This window comes from Talpa europaea, assembly GCF_964194135.1.
Source record: "Talpa europaea genome assembly, chromosome: 9".
Taxonomy (NCBI): Eukaryota; Metazoa; Chordata; class Mammalia; order Eulipotyphla; family Talpidae; genus Talpa; species Talpa europaea.
Window position 1 is genome coordinate 53,488,168 of NC_140076.1, and position 26,235 is coordinate 53,514,402.

The 26,235-nt window shown below is 38.5% G+C and overlaps 1 protein-coding gene across 1 annotated transcript; it reads right to left on the reverse strand.

Moving 5' to 3' along the window:
* Positions 1 to 446: 446 nt before the first annotated feature.
* CTH (cystathionine gamma-lyase) lies at positions 447 to 25,516 on the reverse strand (the record flags this gene model as incomplete). Its single annotated transcript, XM_084242210.1, has 12 exons — positions 447 to 473; positions 753 to 891; positions 4,181 to 4,233; positions 5,706 to 5,827; positions 7,399 to 7,551; positions 9,020 to 9,097; positions 11,218 to 11,275; positions 14,331 to 14,462; positions 16,395 to 16,504; positions 19,067 to 19,162; positions 21,673 to 21,754; positions 25,349 to 25,516. The coding sequence occupies 12 exons, from the start codon at positions 25,514 to 25,516 to the stop codon at positions 447 to 449; spliced, it is 1,218 nt and encodes a 405-aa protein (XP_084098336.1).
* Positions 25,517 to 26,235: the final 719 nt, after the last annotated feature.

Consider the following 26,235-nt stretch of genomic DNA (forward strand, 5'->3'; position numbering starts at 1 on the left):
TTGGTTTATGGTAATTAAGTGTAAACCATTGCTTTGAGTTGTGTTTTCAACAATATGCAAAATGACACTTGATTTAAGAACATTCATTTAATAATTTAAATTGTTCAGAAAACATCAAAAATGAATCATCATATTGTAAACATGATCATTACAAATCTTCAGCTATGAAAAAAAAAGATCACAATCTCCAAAAGCAGTACAAATCTCACCTCGAGAGGCAAATGTATACCAAAATTAACAAAAAGATATTAACAGAATTGACCTGTCAATTACAATAAGGGAAAGAGAAAACTGTTTAAGAGATGATCCCTGGAAGGTTACAGTTGTGAAAGGTAATGCGATGCCTTAAAATTTTCACTTGAAAATTCTTTGAAGGCTCATTAATGGTCCGTTTATTCAGAAGTTTGATCTCCTCAGGAAGCAGCTTCCATAGCAATTCCGGAATGCTAATTGTGGTTTGCATTTGGAGAGTGCTGTATTGACAGTGCACAAGAAAAAAAGTTATTAAACCTACAGGCAAAGATTTCACTTCCTCCAAGAACTCCTGAATACCACCATCTTTAAAAGTTACTCTTTGACTGAGTTCCTCGTTATTTATGAAATAAATATAATATCTATTGTAGGAGAAGAAAAAAACCTTCAGAGTTCGGTGAGGCCATTCTTTATAAATATTTCAGCTATCCCACCCCCAAGTTAAAGCACACACACATATCCCACCCCCCACATCCACACGCCAAAATAAAAAAACTTACTGCTGCTTTCAAAGCTTGATCTATATCTTCCACCAGGTCTATTTTATCCTCCAGGCCCACAGAGAGTCGAATCAGTGTGTCGCTAATTCCCAGGCTATCTCTGTCACTCTTAGGTACTGATGCATGGGTCATGATTGCCCTGGAAGAAAAAGTGAAAGTGAGCACATTTGTGAGCCACTACATCAATGGAGACATTTCTATCTCATAACTTGCATTTATTTTAAAATTTTTTTCTACTCTAAATTCTTCAAACCTCTATACTTTTTCTTCAGGCAAAAAAAAAAAAAAAAAAAAAGGAAGAAGAAATTGAGAAAATATTTTTTTTAGTCATGGCTTCAAGTGAAAAGCAAGATCTTTTGTTGTTATTTATCCATCAGTAAGGTATACTCAGTTCAAATACTTGAAGGTGCCAGTCAGGAACCCCCTGCAGGAAGGAAACATGTTTCTAGTTTATGAGTTTTAATACCTGCTTGAATGAATAAGGACTAGATCATAAGTCATATATCCTGTAGACAAACAGCTGGACTTATCAGAAAAAGCCTATCTCATTTCACCTTCATGGAAAAAAAATCAGTTGGGGTCAAAGTAAGTGGAGATTTTCTTTTATCACGCTAATGAAATTTTACCCACACTTTCTTGAAAAATATTCTGTCTTTTCCTTTTTAATTCTAAAAGAGAGGCACACATAGAAATAGGAACTTAGACCTGTGAGACCAAAAGACTTGATTTTGAATCTAGCCTCTTTCACACACTGGCTGTGTGGGTTTATGAAAGCCCTATCCTCAGAGCGTATTTCCTTATCTGAAACAACAGTAACTATCACTTATTGTATGATTACCATGCCACAGGTATTCTTCTAGTCATTTTTTTGCATTTATTTTTTTCAAAGATGTATTTATTTATGCATACAAGAACTAGGGCATAGGCCAGAGGGGTGGGGGGTGAGAGGATTCACCAGAGACACAGTGGGGAGCAGAACAGGCAGATTGACTAAAATACACTGCTGAGAGGAGCAGCAGGCAAATCAGGAGAATTCTGTTTGCATTCATTTTTTTTTTTATTTTAAATTTATTTATTTATTTTGATTGATTGATTGATTTATACATACATGCATACAAGCACTGGGTACAGTCAGAAGCGCGGGAGGGTGAGAGAATTCACCAGAGCCAGAGCAGGGAGCAGAGCAGGCAGAAGGACCGAAGTACACTGCTGAGGGGAGCAGCGGGCTGCAGGAGAGGTCTGCGCGCCATGTGGGACCCTCCTCTGGTGGCCGGGGAGCAGCCGGGGATTGAACCGGCACTGCAGAGGCTGCGGGCAGCTTCGCAACCCAGCGCTCAACCGCTGCGCCACCGGGGAGGCCCTGCATTCATTTTTTTAATGGATAAAAACTGGATATAAAAAATTACCTATCTCAAAAGCTTGTCATTAATGAAAGGAACATCCCTAAAGCATTTACAAGTACATAGAAAGTACTAGATGCCTAATAAAAAATAAAAATTCATAATAGTAATTAATATGTGTTGGTATGTAGGATGAACCATGGTATCAGCTCGGGAATTTTTTTCCCCCATGTCCTCATATCAATCCTAAGAGCAGGGTACAGTGCGATTCACATTTTACAATTGAGGAAACTGAGATTGAGAGAGGATAAGTTCTTTTTTTTTTTAAAGATTTATTTATTTACACAAGGTCCGGGGTATAGGCCAGATGCATGGGAAGGTGAGAGGATTCACCAGAGACAGAGCAGGGAACAGAACAAGCAGACTGACTGAAATACACTGCTGAGGGGAGCAGCGGGTGAGGCAGGAGAGGTCTGCGGCGCCATGTGGGATTCTCACTGGCTAGCAGGGATAGAACCGAAGCTGCAGAGGCTGTGGACAGGGGAGGCCCGATAAGTAACTTTTTTAAGGACACTGAGTTAATACCTGTTGTTAGGCTTCAGGCGGAACCCAGTACAAGTTGGCTCTGCTTCCTCCCCCTCTTATTGCAATGCTGCCCTGGTTGCAGCAAATTTGGGAGACACAGAATGAGGGTCATAGAAAAGACAAGCCCTGACCTAAATTCACTCATCCCCTGGCATCGAGTTTATAATCTAGCTGGAGCATCTGAGGGCCAAGTGACTTTAAACCAAATCCCTAAATAAATCAGAGCGGTCTATTTTTAAGACTGCCTTCAAGTAATGCACATTTCATTACTATGCAAAAATAAACCAATTTCACATGCCAAGTGTGCCCTCTTGTGCATCCACACTTACTAGCAGAAATCTTGAAAGACTAACAAAAACCTGTGTTATCTTAAATTACTTGGATCACTATTTCAGCATATTTTCTTTAACTTTGCAAAAATGCTTGACTCCCCATAAACTGTAAATAACTATAAGGCAAGAAATGTGCCTATACTCTGGCAATCCCTACCATTTCTCAGCACAATGCTTATAGAATCTAGTTATTACAGAAATGTTTGTGAAAATTAACACAGAAATACACCATACATTTAATACTATTTAAAATCATTAGGAAATATTGGTTTACCCTTGCAAAAGTTACACTATATGGTCACTATAACCTACAATAAAATCTGTATATCATACAGGGATGTCAGGTGAGACAGGTAATCAATAAGCAAGATTATTTTAATAATTAATCCCATTTTATGGATGAAAACAACTGAAGCTCAAAGGTTAAGTAACTAGAGGAATCCCAATCCAGGTTGCTTTTATCTCCCTTCATGTCTTCTCAGAATACTAAAGGTCTCAACAGAAATCCTCTGTGACATATGAGTCATCAGCAAAACTTCTGAATCTGTTTATTTGTCAGCAAAACAAGCTGCTGAACTGATCTTGGTCTGCTTTATGTTCTATTATCTCCCAGTACTTAGATAAAATTAAGATGAATTGATTGGATTGGGTAGGTAAGGGTCAGAAATACAATGTTCAATTTTGGGTTTATTCTGCAGATAGCAGAGTCATTTAAGGTTTGCAAAAATAAACAGGTCTGATCGTATCTGGTAGGGTTATTTTGTGAGTGTCAAAGACAGGGAGGTGTTTTATCAGGATACATCCTCCATTTCCCTGGGAGCCTTCAAAGTAACAAAGTCTCCAAACCCCTCCCAAAGCAGAGTTGGGTAAAACAAGCAGGCCTGAGTCAAAGGTCAAAGATTTTAAAATAGCCTTACTGCTGGAATCTCTTTCAGGCACAACAGCAAAGGAACCAAAATTCCGAGGACAGCACTCACTGATAAGTAGCCCTCCCAGACATCTTCAGGGTTTCCAGTAAGTTAAGAGTTCCTTCTGGCTGGACAGTGGCAGGCTGCTCTGATTTATTGTTAAATATCCTGAATTATCTCTGACTTTTTCACACTCCTTTTCCAAATAATCATTAAAGCTAACATCAAAGCTAAAATACTGAGAAAAACAGAAATATACTTACGGAAGCTCAGCAAGACTCTCATATCCTCCCAAGCTCTCAGCCAGAGTAAATAACTATGGCAAAGAAAACATTAATTTAGATCTTCATGAAAGTAAAAATACTAAACTTTGAAAATAAATGTTTTTAATAAAGTGGGCCTGAGACAGGGGATGGGAAATGGTAGTCATTGTGAATCAACTGCAAATTGGGTAACAAACTCAGAGAAAAAAAGGAGAATAAATTCCCTAACAATGATTTTACTGATTAGATATAGTAGATATAAACTTGTAAAACTCACTAAAAGTTGATGAAAGTGAATCTCTTTTATCTTCCTAATTTGGCCCTATACTAAAATAATACTTAACATGAGATCTAAAAACCTCAGAATTATTACATTTGAGACTCACCTCTGTGGCTGTCCTTAAATAAAAATCTTTGTCTACCAAGTTATACATCATTACTTACTAATATGTATCATATTATTACATTAATATGTCCACTTAGCTCACTTAGCTTTCTCCTAGAGTACAAGGGAAAAAACCTCAGGTTTTAATGTTGTAGCATAGTAGAATTTTACAAAGGCTTAAAAAATTCACTCGGGGGGGAGAGGTTAGGAGGGATTACAGTCAAAATAAAGAGGGTGGGAATTGTATGGGGATTATAACCAAAATGAAAATGCATACATTGTGCAAAAATGAAAAATGATGTAAAAAATATATAAAATAAAATAAAAACTACTCTCACAACTACATTATATTTAATGTATGTTAGCATCTTTCTGATTTTACAGGTGGACAAAATCTAGATAGCAGCAGGCTTTGACTGATTCATCAGGGTCCCATTCATTACACCTGTTGCATTTAAAACTCAGAGAATGTTGCATGAGCTCTACGTGACCCCAGTGTATGCAGAGATATACACAGGCCTCTCTCCAGGGCCCCTGAGAGCTTCCTGCCACTGTGAAAGTGAGATAAAGGCCTCCCTTCCCTCTTATCTCAGAGACATGTAGCCTGGGAAGCAATGGACAAGGTTCCTAAGGTGCATTTCAGGACAGCCTTGGGCAATGCATTAACTTCACACTACATCGAGGTTTCTCATGACAGTTCATTTGAAAAAGGGGTTCATTATAAATAAATTTGAAATAATGACTTAGGACATTTTGTTTCCCTCAAATTGATGGCAGTATTTAGAGAACTAAGCAAATAAATATATTCAGATGTCTGCTACCCATGACTTTCCAATCCCAAACATTTCATAATAAAGAAGTCTGTGGGTGTGACCCTCAGATACAAAAACATTTCATCTGAGTTGGGAGGAAGTGAGAGATAATAAACTGCTGTAAGAAGATCTTACCTCTACAATTTTAAGATTTTTTTTTATTATTTATGCGTGCAAGAATTGGGGTACAGGCCATAGGTATGGGGAGGATGAGAGGATTCACCAGAGACAGAGTGGGGAAGAGAACAGGCAGATTGACTGAAATACACTGTTGAGGGGAGCAGCGGGTGTTACCTCTACAATTTAAAAATCTATTTTGAAAAGTTACCTTTAGGTTCTTGAGGAAGGCCTCACTGTGCTTCAAAGTGCCTTTAATATAAAAGGTGATCATTCCCGGGCAACCTGTGCATTGACGTTTTGCCAACTCATGCTGAGGATGAGAGGGCAGTCCTGTAATCATATGGTATAAAGAAAAATTGGAGTCAAACAATGTAATTTCAGCAAAAAAATTGCTGTCTGCTTAAATAAACCTCAAATAAGCCTAACAGATTTGTTCCATATTCACATCTGACTATTCTGGCCCCTGTCTATCTCTCGAATTTCATTCTCATGATTTTTTACATTCTCCACATTCTAGCAAGCCCAGTTTCTTTATCCTGACAGTAGTGCACTCTGCTTTCATCTCAGGACCTTTGCACATGCTGCCTCTTTAGCCAAGAACATTCTTCCTACTGACTGCTCCCTAACTCCGAGTGAGTTACAGGCTGTAATTTCTTGTTTAATATTTGTCTTCTCTGCCAAACTAGCCTCATGAGGAAAGACTCATTTCTTTAGTTAATAATTGGATTTCAGTTCCTACTACAAAGCTTGGTTGGTGACTAAATATTTGTTAATTAATTTGAAATGTCTTGTGCATGCAAATGCTACTTATTCTTCAGGGCACAGTTCAAAACTCTGCCTCTGCCTTCAATATATACACCAGTCAATTTACCTTGAGTACATTCAGGGCATTTCCTCTCATGTCTTGGCTTATCCAAGGCAGAGATGTCTTGAGGACAAGCCCAGGTGTACATGAGAGCGTATATGCTTTGGCACTTCAAAAGACTTTAAAATAACTACTTAATTAAGACCACCACAGTTTAATAGGCTGGTAAAATAAATTCAAAGAGTAACATGTGGGCCTCCCCGGTGGCGCGGCGGTTGAGCGCTGGGTTGCGAAGCTGACCGCGGCCTCTGCGGCGCCGGTTCGATCCCCGGCTGCTCCCCGGCCACTGGAGGAGGGTCCCACATGGCGCGCAGACCTCTCCTGCCGCCCGCTGCTCCCCTCAGCAGTGTACTTCGGTCCTTCTGCCTGCTCTGCTCCCCGCTCTGGCTCTGGTGAATTCTCTCACCCTCCCGCACTTCTGACTGTGCCCAGTGCATGTATAAACAAACAAACAAACAAACAAATAAATAAATAAATAAATAAAAACATGCCTCTATTAAAAAAAAAAAAAAAAACAAACAAAGAGTAACATGTAAGTCTTCTAACTCCAAATTAACTTTTTCTAGAGATTGCAAGAAGTGAAGGAAATCAAAAAGGAAGCGCATTTTAGTGGAATTTTGGTATATAAGTAGCAAGTCTCAACTTGGTAAGTATCGAGTCTCAACCTCTGTCAGATAAAATTTGAAAGCAAGGGCAGGATGACAGACTACAAATCAACTGGAAAATACAATGTTGTAATCTTGGAATAGGTATATACAGGCCTTCAAATTAAAAACCATCAGAAGAACATGTAATGTAGTAGGACTAACTCCTAATATCCAAGCATCCACTATACCATAGGAAGCACAAGCCTAGAGACATCCATCCTTTTCACCACCAGACCCAGCACAGGGCCTGAGAGACAACAAAGTTCCACAATAAATGAACAGCATAAACATGAAAACACTAACCTAGCCAAGGTTATGTAAATAGGGTGTTTAGGAGAACCTTAAAATCCTAGAGTAAACACATATACTTTCAAATCAGATTAACATACCAGGATAAATAACCGATTCTACCAAAGGATGAGATTCCAGAAACTGAGCAACTGCCATTCCATTTTCGAAATGCTTCTCCATTCGAACTTGTAGAGTCTTTAGACCTCGATTGCAGAGGTAACAGTCAAGAGGTGATGGTACAGCTCCAATAGCTGCAAAACAAACATGTCCTGATTTAGTCTGAAGGTGGGGAGGGGCCCAGAAAATTCCAAATTCTCTTTTTAATTAGAGTGACTCTGAGAAGCTAGTTACGAAGTCCAGTGTTTGAATGGAGGTGGGAAGGAAAGTAATATATCAAATCTGAAGCGTGAGGATGAGGCATAAAATAGGCTTACAGAAATGGGCTTTAAAATGAGGGGAAATGAGTGTTCTTTTTTTTTTTTTTTTTGGAAATGAGTATTCTTAAGCTTTAGTAAGAACACAATGTTATAAACAGTCCTTTCTATAATTTTAATGAAATAAAATTTCATTAGATACAACTATAAATAGTCCTTCCTATGATTTTAATGAAATATTGCACATGCCTTAACCTTGCATCTCACTGAAAAACTACTGCAACACACTGAGAAAATAGCACTACAGTTCCCATTATTACTGAGTGATATCCCAACATTCTATGCAACTTTTGTCCAAAGCAGCCTGTGGTTTCACTTTCTTCCAGGAAATGCACCCCATTCCCACTCTTTGTAAATGACAGAACTTTATCCAGCAGTAAGTTTTGGCTTCCCTTCTCAGTGTTTCCTTTTGTTACCATAATACTTATTTCTTACAAAAGAAAAGCATTTTTATTCCTAATAAAAATGTTTGTCTCTTGGGGTCTCCCTGGTGGCACAAGGGTTAAGACGCAACCTATGAAGTAATCTGCAGCCACTGCAGCATGAGTTCGATTCCTAGCCAGCCAGGGAGCTACCCACATGGCACAGCAGACCTCTCCTGACTCGCTGCTCCCCTCAGCAGTGTACTTCAGTCAATCTGCCTGTTCTGTTCCCCACTCGGTCTCTGGTGAATCCTCTCACCCCCCACACCTCTGGCTTATAGCCCAGCTCTTGTATGCATAAACAAATAAATCTTTAAAAAAAAAAAAAAAGTTTGTTTCTTATCTGTATAATCACAATGGCTAAACCAAATCTCTTCAATTAAATCCTTATCCACACTGGAGTTAACTGAACAATCTCAATGGTGTTTGAATATCTGCTGAAATATATGCAGGTATCATAGTGCCAATTAAAATTAACCACCATTCAGATATAAAGGATACAGTTTAGAAAAGTCATTATTCCAAACATTATTTTTAAAAAGAATGAAAAACCCATTAAGTATTAAAACTAAAAATTCACTTGGGCTTTTACCAAATTAAAATCAAAATTAACATGGATTTGAAAAATAACAAAATTCATCCCTGTGTCATGTTGTAAAGCTCTATCATGCTGTAATTATGTTTTTTATAACCCAATTTTCCCAATTTCCATTTAAAAAAAATCAGAATTCTTTTCCTGGTACTTACTTAATTTAGGAAGAAGTGAGTTCTTCCTAAAACACTTCAAAACAACTAGCAGAAATATCGTTATCAAATGTAGTCACTCTGAGATTACTTTTTGATACCTACAATTTAATACTTACAATTTTGTAAGAAACGGAGCTTTTCATGGAGAGTGTCAGAATTAAGAGACACCAAGCCCATTACAACATCACTGTGACCTAAAACAACACAAGGATCATTAGGTTAAAACCAAGTATGTGGAGTGTGGTAACATATATCTGAAGAGTGGGATCCTATATCAATACATGATGCATAGTGTTGTGAAAAAAATGATTCTACTGAAAAACAAAATGAAATCAATGCAGGTTTATTCTTCATGTTACAATTTTTTATAATTTCTAAAATGTGATTTCAACTGAGAAAACTCTTAAAAAATGCTCAATGGAAAAAGTTTACATAGGGCCTCCCCCGTGGCGCAGCGGTTGAGCGCTGGGTTGCAAAGCTGCCTGCAGCCTCTGCGGCGCCGGTTCGATCCCCGGCTGCTCCCCGGCCACCAGAGGAGGGTCCCACATGGCGCGCAGACCTCTCCTGCCACCCGCTGCTCCCCTCAGCAGTGTCCTTCGGTCCTTCTGCCTGCTCTGCTCCCCGCTCTGGCTCTGGTGAATTCTCTCACCCTCCCGCGCTTCTGACTGTACCCAGTGCATGTATAAACAAAACAAACAAACAAATAAATAAATAAATAAAACATGCCTCTATTTAAAAAAAAAAAAAAGTTTACATAAAAGTTATTTAATTTCAATGGTGCTGGGAAAACTGGGTCGCTACATGCAAAAGAATGAAGCTTGACCACTACCTCACACCATACACAAAAATCAACTCAAAATGGATTAAAGAACTAGACATAAGACCTGAAACCATAAAATATATAGAAGGAAATATAGGCGAAACACTACGTGATTTGCACATCAAAGACATCTTTACAGACACATCACACAAAGCAGTGATAGTGAAGGCGAAGATAAACAGCTGGGACTACATCAAATTAAAGAGCTTCTGCACAGCAAAAGAGACAATAACAAAAACAAAGAGAAACCCCACCAACTGGGAGAACATTTTTGCACCCAACACTAATGATAAAGGACTGATCACAAAAATCTGCAAAGAGCTGATGAGACTCAACAACAACAAAGAAAAGAATCCAGTCAAAAAATGGGCAGAAGAGCTAAAAAGAAACTTCTCTGAAGAGGAAATGCAAATGGCCAACAGGCATATGAAAAAATGTTCAACATCACTTGTCATCAGGGAAATGCAAATCAAAACTACCATGAGATACCATCTTACACCAGTGAGAATGGCACATATTAAAAAAACTAGCAACAACAAATGTTGGCGAGGGTGTGGAGAAAAAGGAACTCTTCTGCACTGTTGGTGGGAGTGCAAACTGGTCCAACCACTGTGGAAAGCTGTGTGGAGATTTCTGGACCTACTAAACATAGAGCTTCCATATGATCCAGCAATTCCACTCCTAGGTATTTACCCAAAGGACACAGAAACATCAATTCCAAAGAACACCTGCACCCCTATGTTTATAGCAGCACTGTTTACAATAGCTAAGCTTTGGAAACAACCCAAATGCCCAAAAATAGATGACTGGATCAAGAAGATGTGGTACATATATACCATGGAATATTACTCAGCATTCAAAAAAGATAAACACATGCAATTTGCAGCAACATGGATGGCGCTGGAAGGGATCATGCTCAGCGAAATAAGCCAAAAAGAAAAAGAAAAATACCGGATGGTCTCACTCATAGCAGGAATCTAGAAAACTTAAATAAGGGACCAGGAAAATGAATAACTATAAGAAAGTGAAAATCAAAATCAACAAAAAACTATGAACCAGAGACACTTTTAGGGGGGCGGGGGCGGGAGGGGAGGGATTGGGGCCAGAATGGGGGGCTGCAATTGTATGGAGAATATAACAATAAAATTTATTATCTAAAAAAAAAAAAAAAAAAGTTATTTAATTTGACAATAGCAAAAGCTATGCCTAAAAAATTAACATAATATAAAATTAAATGTTTCTTTTAAAACTGTCAGCAAGATAAAAATATAACCATTTACAGTAAATTTTAATACTCTGCTCATAAATCATGAGCATAGTTATATCTGCTATCAATGGAATCTTATATTTAATTAAAATACAATTATTCTACATTGTACATGGGTCACAGAAAAAACCTGAGTTAATAGCAGGAGGAATAAAAATGTCAAGATCTATGCTATTTTCATCTACCGATGGAAAGAATATGCAAAAGTAGATGGTGTCATGTCTTACCATTCATATATTTTGTTGCTGAATACATACAAATATCAGCTCCCAGGGCCAAAGGTCGCTGAAAGAAACAAAAGATTTTTATTTTAAGGGGGAAATCTCTTGAAAATGTTCTTCATTACTTGCCTACTTGCTATCGCAAGTGTTCCATTTCTATTCTAACTTTTCAAAAATATGTACATCTCAAAATTTTCTAGGACCTCTGATTAAATTTCCCTTTCCTGCTTGCTACCAGGTAAAAATACAAGGCATTGAGTCCAGTGTTCAATCCAAAGGTACAAGTTTTCTGGAAATAGCAGGTAAACTCAAGTCAGTAGGTCTCTTGAACCTATTTCTTTACAGCAGTTGGTGACTGGTCCCTAAACTTATTACCTACAGCAGAGATACTGGCATTATATGACTCAGTTTATACATAAAATAGTTGACTTAACTATCTATAATTGTTATGTCAAGTAAGATAAAAACAGTCTACTTTGATGTTTACTAATAAAAACCTTACAATGTTGCTAGGATTATTCACTTGGTTTGGCATGGTTTAGACTCTTAATTACTCTTTTATTACATAGTTTTGCCAAGCTTAAACTCATCTATAAAGAAATTTGCTTTGATTGTTTTCTCTCATTCAATTTCCCCACAAACTAATACGTTAGTATTACATCTTTTCACTTACATTTTCTTTTATTTTCTTTTTTTTTATTTTTTTTTATAGAGGCATGTTTTATTTATTTATTTTATTTGTTTGTTTGTTTTGTTTTTACATGCACTGGGTACAGTCAGAAGCGCAGGAGGGTGAGAGAATTCACCAGAGCCAGAGTGGGGAGCAGAGCAGGCAGAAGGCCCGAAGCACACTGCTGAGGGGAGCAGCGGGCGGCAGGAGAGGTCTGCGCGCCATGTGGGACCCTCCTCTGGTGGCCGGGGAGCAGCCGGGGATCGAACCGGCGCCGCAGAGGCCACGGGCAGCTTCGCAACCCAGCGCTCAACCGCTGCGCCACCGGGGAGGCCCACTTACATTTTCTTTTAAAATAAAGTGTGCATGTATTTTCACCTCACTCGTTATTAGTCTTTATAAGGTATGGGAATTTTCCATTTAGAATATTTAAAAAATTAGATGTTTCCACTTAAAGCATTATCTAAATATGTGCCAAGAACCATACTAAATGTTTTATAAACCTAGTGAAGTGCTGTACAAAATACTTTAGCTAACTCAATAAATCTATACCTTTATGATTCTGAAAAGGAACTAAGAAAAAAAAGTAGATCACTCAGACTAAAAAGATGGTAGAGACTGGACTCACACCCTCACTACTTGAATATGGAGGTTTTACTTTGAAATTTTATGCTGGTATGTACATTCTATCTTTTGTGAGACCTACAAAAGATCCAAAAGACAAAAGATAAGAAAAAGAATGCATACAGGTCAAGAGGGTAAAAAAAAAAAAAAGAGAGCACCCTTTTAGATTTGTGTTGTGGAACCAGTACATATGACTGCCTAGCGACAGTATGACTCAGATTAATTCAACTGGAATAAACTCAGATTGAAGTGAAGCAAATATAATCCCTGACTTGAGGAAATGATGTGGGCTTTGTGATGTGGGCTTCAGAGAGGTAGAAAAAGTAGACCTATTTTAGTGACAGTATCTGGAGAAAAAGGGCCAAGTCTGATGAGTAACCTGGGCAAGTACAGGCTAAAACAATTTCTGCAATCTATTTGGGAATATACAAGACTCACTGTGACTCGGCAAGAACAATCTTATACTGCTATAACTAGCCTACTATAGGTAAGAAATGGGTTTGAAGAGTTGGGAGATATACTCCAAAAGTGAAAATCACCTGGGACAAATACACTATGCCAGAAGATTCTTACTTGGAAACACACTGCTTCACCTAATGCCAAAAGCAGTCAAAGATAGAGCGTGACCAAAGGCCCATGTAACTATCTGAATGCAATATGGCTAGGGAATATGTTTCTGGAAAGGAAAATAAAACATGATAATGCCTTCTGAATAAAATAGAGGAAGGTGAAAAACAGGTTTATACAATACACCCCAGGAGTCATCCAGTCACATGGAGGCAGCAGCCTGGGGCAGCTTCAGGAACCCAGAATAGAAGCCGAGAAATAAAAACAACTGAGCTTGTAAACATCTGCCTGACTGAAGAGCTGAAGAAACGTGACTGGGATTCTGGAACTCTGCAGAATCAGGATGAACTACAGGAAGCTTATAAGAATGACCACAAGGTACAGGTAGGAAGGAAAGAATAGGAAAGAAGGTAATTCTTAACAAGGAAAGAAAACAGAGTAAAAGAAGGACAATATTTGAGAAAAAACTGACAACAAGTCAATTATCGAGTAATCCCAAGATGATCTACCAAAAGGAGCATAACAGAAAGAAAGAACCTTTAAAAAAGTAGAAGAAAAAAAGGAATGGAAATTAAACAGGAGGTTATAAGAGGAATGAGATGTACTTGTAGATAGGAAAAGAGTTTAAAAGGAGAACTCTTAAGTATTTATAGAAACACTGTGAAATATGAAGTAGAAATTGACAATATAAATAAGATACAAAGATATAGAAGGCTATGTGTAATCTATGATATGTTAAGGGATGAGAACCTAGAAAGAAGAGAAATGGAGAAATGTGTCACACACACTGAGATGTCAGAGAATAGAGCTTTTCATTTCCTTTTATTTGAAAGGTTAGTGAAGTTTTTATTTACTTATACTATGCATACACACACATGCATATGGTGTGACTGAAAAATAACTGACTTCTAACTGACACAACTGACACATAAATATTTAATCTTACTATGTGTAAGGCACTGACAGACACAATCACATGAGACCAAGTCTTCAGAGCTTTACACATCCTAAGAGAACCTAAGGTTTAAGATATTTAAAACACACAAAGTATTATACAAGATATTGACATCAGGTTGAAAAGATAGGAACTAATACTAGAAAAGGTCCAATTTTTTTAACTCTGTCTAATCAACAATTATTACTAGATTTCATGAGTTTGATAAAGATTAATGCAAACTAATGCAAACAATAAGCCCCCTTCCTAATTATAGGTAACCATGTAGTCTACTAATCATGCAAAGAAATTATTTTCATTTACCTGAAAATATGCTGACATAAAAGTGTTATCCACAACCAAAATAATGTCTCCATGTTTATGTACAGTGTGGGCACAGGCTTCAATGTCAGTAATCTTCAAAACAGGGTTTGTAGGGGTTTCAATCCACACAAGCTAAAACAAATCAATAGATGACAATAGTTTATAAAAAATACTACACAAACATACATCCCATCTAGGAAGCTATAATGGAAGAGCATGTTAAAATGAAACTGAAAGATTCAAATCTGAATTGTAATCCCCATAACTTGCTGACAGCTAAGTAACTTACTCTTTATATTGCTCAAATCTTCAACTTCTCAAAGGAGTTGATAGTATTTATTTTATAGAACTGTTGTAAGGATCAAATGATTTAATGTACATATAAGCAGAAAAATACTAAAAGTTAATTCTTATAATTACTTTTCATAAAAAAGATGTATTCCAAAGACAGCTCAGTATCTGGGAATTATGTTAAGTAGCATAATAAGTGATAAGTAGCATAAACTGTCTCAGGTTATACTCTAGAATTTTCATTCAAGACCAATATACCTCTGATTATAAGCATATCCTGAATATTGACTTCAAATATGCCAGATGCAGTAGAAACTAAAAAATAAACCCCAGAACCTGAAAGAACATAGGTTTTAGAGTGAAAGAGAGAAGTGATACACACAACAGGAAACCTAGCTACTGCTTACTAACAGCACCATAATTATCCGTATATCCTAAAACCTAGCAAATGCAGGCATAGTAGATGCTTGATAGTTACTGAAAAGACCAAAGAAGAAAATTCAATTTGTTAACAAGGTGTCACCATATTGAATGGAAGAGTTCTGCTTTGATACCCTTCCTACTCTAGAACTTTACTGTATTAAAGTTAAAGAGCCAAAATATTGCATATTCTACAGGAATTAGGTTATTTAAAGTATCTATAAAAAGTATTCCTGGGTGAGAATTTGTTATTCCTACTGGTTAGAAAAAAAATTAAAATAAAAAGGTGTAAATAAATGCAAGTCGATTTTACATGGACTTTAAACATCTACTTCAAGTGATGAGGCACGTATTTCGGGGGGAGAGGAGAACTGTATTAATTCAGTTCAGAGCCATTACACCAAGTTCTGTTAACAAGCATATACTCACAATTTGCTGTCCTCCCTTAGAAAGACTCAGACTAACTATTTTAATAAGTATTTTCTCTCTCAAGCAAAATAAAAACAAATTCCTTTGAAAACAAACCTTAATCATTTAAAGTTCACCTCTATGTTAATCTTCAAACTAATTATTAGTGTGGGAAAAGGTTTTCATTTTTTGGCATTCGCTGCAACCTAATCTTGAGTACAATTTAGACCTTTCAAACATTAGTAAAAAGTAAGAAAAGGCTGACACTGGTCCTTCTTCTACTCAGGCAGAATTTAAATGAGGTCCCAAGAAAGAATATCACACATGCCATTCAATCAGGCACAAAACACCTTCCGGTTGCACACAAACTTCCCAGGATGGAGGTTAAAGATTGCTTGTGGACTGTTCTTGACAGCTAACACATTTTGCTGAAGTATCCTTTGTAACTCCTTAAAACCCTTTCTACAAAGCAGGTACAATTATTCCAAGTTTGCAAATGAAGAAATCAAGAATTTGGTTAAATTTGACCAAGATGATTTGCCAACTATGATTCCGAATTAGAATTTGAGTTCCACTCCATTAATTTAGTTACCTATTATAATACCTAGGAGACACCAGACCTAATTTAATCTTGCTTATGGTTTCCAATGGCTTTTAATAAAATGTGTTATTTAGATTTAAATTACATCTTCAAGTAAACAGAAATGATGAAAATAAAACATCAGCGGGGGGCGGGGGGTTACACAATGGTCTGTGGTGGAGACTGTGGGTGCCTTGGTAACATGCTCCTGAAGATCCCATATGTCTGAATAATGGACTGTGTTGCAAAACAATATTACCCTCATATAAAATACATAAAAAACAAATACACAGACAAATCTGAAACAGATTATTCCTTTTAAAAAAAATCACAAGGAAAACAGACAAAATTGTAAACTGAGTTACCTTGGTTTCTGGTGTGATGGCTGCCTCCAGCAATTTGGTATTGGAACAATCAACAAAAGAAATTTTTAATCCAAACTCAGCTGCCACCCTCCTGAAGTATCTATTTGTACCTGAAGCAAAAGGGAATCAGATAAAATGGAAAAAATATTTTAAGAAATGTTCATTCCTTATAGGAATGAATATTTTTAAAATGTAAGTATCAATCACCAATAAAAATAAAAGCAATTCCATTTTGATTAAATAGTTTGGCTATCTTGTATAGGAAAGAATATAAGGCTTGGATTTTAAACTGAAAGAGTCAAAGAAAACACATTTGCTATTTACACCAAGCAGCATAAAAGAAAAAATGTTTTTCAAAACACTACTCAAATCTCTACTATACCAACATTAAGTGACAGTTTCCCTGAATGCCAAAATCTTTCTTAACAATTTCTTCTTAGGGTCTCCCTGGTGGCGCAGCAGTTGAGTGCTGGTTTGCGAAGCTGCCTGCAGCCTCTGCAGCGTCAGTTCGATCCCCAGCCACTGGGCGAGGGTCCCACATGGCGTGCAGACCTCTCCTGCTGCCCACTGCTCCCCTCAGCAATGTATTTCATCAGTCCGCCTGTTCTGCTCCCTGCTCTGGCTCTGGTGAATTCTCTCACCCTCCCGTGCTTCTGACTATACCCAGTGCTTGTATAAATAAATAAATAAATCTTAAAAAAAAAAAAAAATTCTTCCTAGTATTCAAATGTAAAATAAATAAATCATGTTGATAAATGTAGTAAATTTTTAATCTAATCATACTTTGATAATAAAAAATTGGTTACTTTCTCAATCCTTTTTTTTTTTTAAAGATTTATTTATTTATTTATTTATTTATACAAGCACTGGGTACAGTCAGAAGCACGGGAGGATGAGAGAATTCACCAGAGCCAGAGCAGGGAACAGAACAGGCAGACTGACGAAATACACTGCTGAGGGGAGCAGCGGGCACAGCAAGAGAGGTCTGCGCACCATGTGGGACCCTCGCTGGCGGCTTGGGATCAAACCAGCGCTGCAGAGGCTGCGGGCAGCTTCACAACCCAGCACTCAACCACTGCGCCACTACGGAGGCCCACTTTCTCAATCCTTCATGTGGTTCTGAAAGTTTTAACAGACAAAATAAAACACTGAAAATAAATAAATAAAATGAGACCCCCATAAACCAAACTACTAGACTTTTACAGTAAAATAAAACAAACCATTTATTTAGAGTAATTTCATTAATAAACATTGTTCTGAATTTGATTTTTACATATGCAAATGTAAAGGAAAATACTGTGATTGATAGGGGAAAAAAAACAAAATCAGGGAAAATATGATCAAGCTTATATTGGACTTTAAATGTTACATAGACTTTAGGTAATATGATTATAAATATGTGCAAAAATTTGTTAAAACTCAACAGCAAATATCAAGATTTTGTTCCTATGTTTGCCTTGAGGTTTTTATTAAAATTTACAAAAATAACTGAAAGTTTGAAACTTTTATAATTTCAATTCAATAAATTATCATGGGAATCTAAGACAAAAGGACATAAACTGTACTTAGCAAATTTCTGTGAGGGATAAAATAACTAGGTGCTAGTTACTTCAAAGAACTTACAGACCTAAGTTCTTGTTCAGATAGGAAATAAATAAAATGCTCCTAACAGTCTAGAAGTCACATTTAATTGAGGAGCATTTAGAATATATATATACATTTACAAATTAATTTTGTTATTGTTTGAACACAAAAATCAGTCTTGCTTAAAGGTAAAGGCAACCTGTCTTCTTTAGCTTCCCAACACTACTCTCAATAACTAGCATTTTGGGGCTTAACAAGGGGTTAAGTCTCAGGACTATGAAGCTATCCCACCCGGGAGCTACCCACATGGCACAGCAGACCTCTCCTGTCTCACCCACTGCTCCCCTCAGCAGTGTATTTCAGTCAGTCTGCCTGTTCTGCTCCCCACTCTGTCTCTGGTGAACCCTCTTAACCCCCACCCCACACCTCTGGCCTATAACCCAGTTTTTGGATGCATAAATAAAATAAATCTTTTTTAAAAAAATAATAACTAGCATTTCAACTCTTTATAATGTCCTTAATTTTGATTCCATGGATGGGCTTCAAGAGATAAGATCCCTTGAACCTAAATTAAAATGGCAAATGTTGGGTATATTTTAAGTACACTTGGGAGGGTGGGATTTACAGATTTCAACAGATTTTCAAAAGGTCCTCTAAAACCAAATTGGAGGCTGAGTAATTGGGCAGGTTTTGTCAAGGTCTTTGGGAGAGTGATATAGGTTATAGTTTCTTTTCATTGCAGGTGAAAATTTTAAATTATACTAGAACACTCTCCAAACACTGTCTTCTCTACAGAAGAGTAAAAGTTGATCAAATCCCACATCTTCATTCCAGCAGCTTAAATAAAAATTTAATTAAACAATCTCTATTACAAGAAGTTCCACAGCAAGGACTCAGATGTTTAGATTCCTCCTTTGACAAGTCTAAATCACCACGAAGGTGTCACCCATCACACCTCTAAAATATAGTACATAATCAATAATCTTGGTTGGGTATATTCTTGGTTAGTTATTTTGTTGATATATTCAGGACTACTTTAATTAGCTTTAAAATACCAGCTGACACAACATGGACAGGACGTCACCTACCTCCATACACATCATCCATACAAATAATTTGGTCTCCTGCTTTCAAGAGATGGGTAATAGTCATAGTAGCTGCTAAACCTGAAGCGAAGGCCAAACCTAAATAAAAATCAAGTCATTGTAAGCCAAAAAGTTAGACAGACAGGTTAATAAACATCTGCAATATTTACTTACATTACTCTAAGGGTCTCACTCTATTAAGAGAAGAAAAGCCAATGCTGAGTCATAGGAAGTTCCCTGATTAATATCATAACAAATTCCCCCTTTCTAATTCATAGATAAAATATAGTTAAAATAACATATATATAATTCAGCTTTGGCTATATTTCTTTTTTTTTAATATTTATTTTCTTATGTCATCAAATTTTTGGACAGTATTTGATTTCTTCCCTCAGGTGTAGTCACCATAGCTCTCCCACCCCCACAGCACCCCTGACTCAATACCACTTTCCTCTGTGCTGTTCCCTCCCCTAATTTGACCCTTCTCCCTTCCTCTCCCCTGCTGTTTGCCTCCCATCTAGGGTCAGATTGCAACTTTTGTGTTTTTTGCTTTAGTTATATTTCTCTGAAACACTTCAAGGAAATAATGCTTTACAAATTCTGAGATACAAGGCCATTTGCCAATTAAATTATGGCTTAAAAATATCAAACTCTAGGGCCTCCCCGGTGGCGCAGCGGTTGAGCGCAGGGTTGCAAAGCTGCCCACAGCCTCTGCAGCGCTGGTTCAATCCCCGGCCACCAGTGAGGGTCCCACATGGCACACAGACCTCTCCTGCCATGCCTGCTGCTCCCCTCAGCAGCGTACTTCATCACTCTGCCTGCTCTGCTCTCCTCTCTGGCTCTGGTGAATTCTCTCACCCTCCCGTGCTTCTGACTGTACCCAGTGCTTGTATAAATAAATAAATAAATCTTAAAAAAAAAAAATCAAGCTCTAAAGAAATTTCAAACTTGGGAAACAGAGCTGAGGTCTGATTCATTCATTGACTATGTATGCATACAGTTGAACAAATATTTTAACAAAACTCAAAAACAGTCTGGAGATGTAGAATACCTTTTAAACAAATGTGATGTTAAATCTCACATTGAACAAAAATAATGAAAAATAATGAATAATTAATAAAAACTGGCATTGAGCACATTAAGCACTGTTAAAGAAAATATCCTGATAGGGCCTCCCTGGTGGCGCAAGTGGTTAAGACGCAGCCTATGAAGCTAACCACAGCCATTGCAGAACAAGTTCCATCCCCGGCCAGGGAGCTACCCACATGGCTCAGCAGACCTCTCCTGACCCGCCTGCTGCTTCTCTCAGCAGTGTATTTCAGTTGATCTGCCTGTTTGGTTCCCCACTCTGTCTCTGGTGAATCCTCTCACTGCCCCCCCACGCCTCTGGCCTGTACCCCAGTTCGTGTATGCATAAATAAATAAATCTTTTTTTTCTTTTTTAAAGAAAATGTCTTGATAGTTCATTATATCTCCCCTGACCGCTTGCAGGGATAATCCAATTCACTTGAAAAATATAATTACTATAAAATCTCAGAAAAGTTGAGAATGGAACACAGTTCTCTACTAAGCAGACCTGTGGCCCAACACATAGAATTCACATAGAAAGTGAAGCTCACTTAGAAATGCCTAATATATGAACACTCAATCTTTCTACCTCCTTCAAGAAATAATGGCTCCATATGTTTAAGTTAAAAAAAAAAATCTCCTTGGGCCTCCATGGTGGTGCAGCAATTGAGTGCTGGGTTGTGAAGCTGCCCGCAGCCTCTGCAGCGCCAGTTCGATCCCCGGCTGCTCCCCGGCCACCAGAGGAGGGTCCCACATGGCGCGCAGACCTCTCCTGCCGCCCGCTGCTCCCCTCAGCAGTGTACTTCGGTCCTTCTGCCTGCTCTGCTCCCCGCTCTGGCTCTGGTGAATTCCCTTACCCTCCCGCACTTCTGACTGTACCCAGTGCTTGTATAAATAAATAAATAAATCTTTAAAAAAAAAATCTCCTCTCCAAAAAAAAATTAAAATCCCACACAAACCCAACAATTCATATCAAGAACATTCTAATTCCTACACTTTGCTGTGAGAAAATTCATTAATACTACTCCTATTTACTACTTCATCCTCACTTACTCCATATTATCTTTTATATTAAAAAAAAGATGATTTAACAGCAAATCCACATTCTTCATGAAAAAAATACAAGAGTCAAGGAATTAATCCCTAATCTCTGAGAATATATTGTCAAGGACACCTGGGTATCACATATGTACCTTGGTGCTACTCTCAGACATAAATTATCAGGTGAATAAATCAGAGCATAAGAAAGTTTATATTCTCATGGATAGTGCTATAAAACTTAGTTAATTTTTATCTACTTATACAGACAGCTTCAGATGAAGAGTGTATTTACAATACCACCATTTCATTTCTGTTTATATCTAATTTTGCATAACAACCACATGTATGCATATTATACCAGCTGTGGTATAATGCTTTAGCAAAGGACTTTGAATAGCTACTTCTTATTTCTTTCCAACTCCAAATCCTGTGACCCTATATTTTTTTCTTTATATATAAGAAAAGATTCTAGACTTAACTCTGAAATGAAAATTACTTACTGTATTTAGCCCCATCCAGTGCTGCCACTGCTTTTTCCAAGCAATTCCGAGTGGGGTTTCCAGAACGACTATATTCAAAACCCTGAAAAGAAGTTTAGAGAGTTCATCTTAAAGAGATTTAAGAGATTTAATTTATGCCAGAGTCCTAACATAGACAATCCACAACTACGGGTTTATCCTACCATGATTTTCTAATATTTAGTTATGACACTTCTAGTCATTAGACAAAAACATGACTTTTTTGTCTATAAGGGTCTTGGAGAGGCTCTGAAGTCAGCCAAACTAGATAAGATTTCTTTTTCTGAGCTATATGCCAGTAGATAATTCCTTAACATTTCCTAGAGTCAATTTCATCTGTCAAATGGGAATAAAATACAGGAATCTAGCTCATAGACTAGAAGATAAAATGAGATCAACTTGCATAATTCTCTGCATGATGTCTCGCACAAATCAACCACTATATAAATGGTTTTATTGGCAGTAGTATTATGTTACTCACCTTCATCTATGAATCTGAGAAAAGGGAATCATATGAGCTAACACAGTAAACCTGATTCTCATGTGTATTTCACTTCCTAAGTAATAAGAAATGCAAGTTCTGTTTAGTATGCAACAGGAAGCTATGAGCAGACCCTACAAATGCTCACATTTTAGATCTTGGCTCTACAAAGGTGACTCAAAAAATAGGGAATAATTTTTTTTTTAATTTTTATTTTGTAAAGACTTATTTATTTATGCATACAAGAGCTGGGGTGTAGGCCAGAGTGCAGGGGAGGGGTGAGAGGATTCACCAGGGATAGAGTGGGGAACAGAACAGGAGGATTCACTGAGATACACTCCTGAGGCGGGCAGTGGGCAAGACAGGAGAGGTCTGCTGTGCCTGAGACTTAACCCCTTGTGCCATCAGGGAGGCCCCAAGACAGGGAATAATTTTTGACAAAGCAGCCTCACAATACATTACTGAAATTTGCATTATGCTCTTTTTACATATATGGCACCAAACCAGTTGAATGCATTTTATTGAATCCTCATGATTGTTTTGAGGAAAATGTGGCCTAACGTTACAATACCTAAGGAAATTGGCGCCAGAAGTTAAATCCAGGATTTAAATATTGACTAAAAAATCTATCCTGCTTATTCTCTCTTGCCTCATACAGTAGTACACAATAAAACTCAAACACTCTTAAACACATTTGTTTCTGATTCAGGAGCTCCCAATATTAGTAATAACAATTTTTTTTTAAAGTATTATGCTTTGTTTGTTTCCTTGTTTTGGACAAAGTGAGACTTATTTTATAGGGTCGAGGATATCCTCATCACTCACCACCATCATCTCCTTGCTGTGATCTATAGCTGCACTCACCAAAGAGAAACACCTGTTTGGATTCATGTAGCTACTACCACAGAAAAATGTCCTATGTTCCCATAAATATTTGCTGCATACATTTATCTTTGGGGGTGGGCAAGAAGTAGTATATTTCAGGGACAAATTCCCATCCGTTCACCCATTCAATAGCTTTCCAAATGAAACTGAAGAATGCCATCTCTCTTGTATGCCTTCAAATTCTCTTTAGTGTTCTTAATTATTTTTTAAGGGCAGGGTTTTTTTTAGAGGAATCTGTAAAGCATACCATCTCTTCTGTCTCTTTAAAAACATTTAATTATTAATATCATAGCTAACCTGTTAACTTTCACAGTACGTTTCAAAGTCTGGGCAGTCACACATTCACAAAAAACTACATAGGAACAAATTGCTTGCTTCAGAGAGGTTGTGTACACATTTTGACTGGAAAGTATACTATTCAGAAGTATCTAAGCCAGTTGTTGAAATGCTCTTAGAAGTCTATCTCACAAAACAAGGGCTGGGCCTCCCTGGTGGCACAAGGTTTAAGACACAACCTATGAAGCTATCTGCAGCCAATGCAGCACAAGTTTGACCCCCAGCCAGGGAGCTACCCACATGGCACAGCAGACCTCTCCTGACTCGCTCACTGCTCCCCTCAGCAGTGTGTTTCAGTCAATCTGCCTGTTCTGTTTCCCACTCTATCTCTGGTGAATCCTTTCACCACCACCCTCATACCTCTGGCCTACACCCCAGCTTTTGTATGAATAAATAAATAAATCTTAAAAAAAACAAAAAACAAAAACACAAAACAAGGGCTAAGTCTAAAACAATTTTCCTTGACCAAAGAGGTTTTCAAAGCATGATCAAGGCTTAGGACTTATAGGATTTATTTATTCCAAACCTCAGCAAACGTTAAATACTTCAAGAGTTACCAAGTATGCCACCAAAAGGGAAAAAGCTATGAGATTAACAAAGAAGTTTCTCTCATATGCCTTACAAATCATTTACTTACAACTCTGGGTTAATTCATCTTTTCTGTGAAAAGTGTATAATTCTCTGACCTGGGTGTTGTAGAATCAAATGGAAAAAAAGTGCAAATGTGAACAATATGAAATACCAAACTGTGAAGCAATTATGATGTGTCATACAGCTTAGCACACATATCAACAGTTTATGTGGTAGATACTATTATTAACCCCATTTACACTGGATCAACCTTGAAGCTTGGACATATAAAGCAACTTGCTTCAAGGTCACCCAGCTCAAAAGAGATGGTGTCAGAATTTAAACCTAGGTTCTCTGAGTACATGACTTGTGCTCTTAGTCACTTAAGCCACACTACTTACATGATGCAATGGGTCAGTTTATTGCTAGCAGTACTGGAGAAGAGCACTGTGTAGTCTAGAGCCTAAGAGTGGAGCTCTGGAGCATGGTTTAAATCCCAGCTCCAACACTTAATAACCATGTGGCCTTAGGCTAGTTTTAACATGTCTATATGTCAGATTTTTCATGAGAACCTAGTTCAGAGTAGGATTGATGTTAGGATTATCCAAGGCAATACATACATGTAACACACATGATATAATATATTTATGTATCTAACACATAGTAAGTGCTCAATAACTATTAACTGAGGACCTCCTTGGTGGCCCAGGGGTTAAGTCACAGCGCTAACAAGCTATCATCAGCCACTGCAACAGGAGTTCCAACATGGCCAGGGGACTGACCCACATGGCACAGCAGACCTCTCCTGTCTCACTCGCTGCTCCCCTCAGCAGTGTATTTCAGCAGATCTGCCTGTTCTGGTCCCCACTCTGCCTCTGGTGAATCCTCTCACCCTCCCCACCCCACTCCCATCTCTTGCCTAGACCCCAGTTCTTGTATGCAAAAGTAAATGAAACAAATCTTTTAAAAAATAACTATTAACTGAATAGTTTTTAGAAATAGTATGATCTTGATTCTAGGGGAGTTATTTGACTTTTTTTTAACTTACTCTTTACTACATCTCTATGCTTTTTGCTGCTAAAGGTAATTTTCTGCTTTGAATTGCAAATTTGCCAAGATTACATGAATTTCAGCTAAAATCTATAGGGTAAATTAGAGAAACTGTTCCCTCCAATCCTGCTTATCAAAAAAAAAAAAAAAAAACATGATAATTAGACCATCCAATACAAAGCTTTACTGCACGGGGAATTAAGGTGTAGTAGTCATGCTTTCAGATGCCTGTCAGGTTTGTAAGTCATTTGCTTCATTATTTGCGTGCCTTTTTAATGTACACTCACCCCTCGACTCCCGCCCAACCCTAGACCGCCCCAGAACGACCCAGCTCACCGAGTGCCGTCCAGGAGCCCTTTGCTTGAACGTGGTGGACATTGAGATGGGGGGCACTACGGCGTGGGAGCTCCATTGCTCCGGCTCTTGGCCCACATGGATGGCTTGCGTGGCAAAATGTTGGAAGCGAGGCTGGAAACCATGCAGGGAGGTGTCTTTTCTCTGCATGCTGAAGCTGCGAAGGAGAGAGAGAGGCAAAGAGCGAGGAAGAAAACTAGAAAACTAGTGCGGCTGAGTGTCAAAGAAGTACAAGCAGCGGGCGAAAGGGAGCTAAAGGCGACCCGGGGGATCCACTGCCAGCGTTCACGCGCCCGCCTCGGCGCCCTGCGCGGGGACTTTATCAGCCGGCAGGGAGGGCCGGCCCGGCGCGGGGCGGGGCCCCAGCGGCCCAGTGCGCGGAGGCCCCGGCCGTGCCCGCGCTCCCCATTGGCTGGCGGCGGAGGCGTTGCCTGGAGCGTCGCCGCGACCACTCTTCCCGGTGCAAAGTGGCCAGCGAAGCCGGAGGCCGGTGTCCACGTGGTGCTGGTTCCTGCAGGCAGATCGCCGCGTTCCAGCTCTGGGGAGGCTGCCATGCTGGCTGCAGCGAGCCACCCGGGCATCGGGGCGACCTCGGTCCGGGGTGCGCCCGAGCGGTGGGGCAAGGCTGCTGGGTGTTGAAACCCAGTAACCTGTAAACAGGCCACACAGATAGCCGCCTCCCTCTGCAGAGAGTGCCCCTCACCCTCCTCCTCCCCACCCCCAACCACCACCCTTTGTCCTGAGGGAGGTGCCGGCAGACGCGAGTGACAAAGGGGAGATCAGTTACGAAAACCGTGGCCTCCAGCTGCCAGATCTGCAGCTTGGGTTCTTATTAAGCGTGGGTAACGTGCTTTTTAAGGTACACTGAA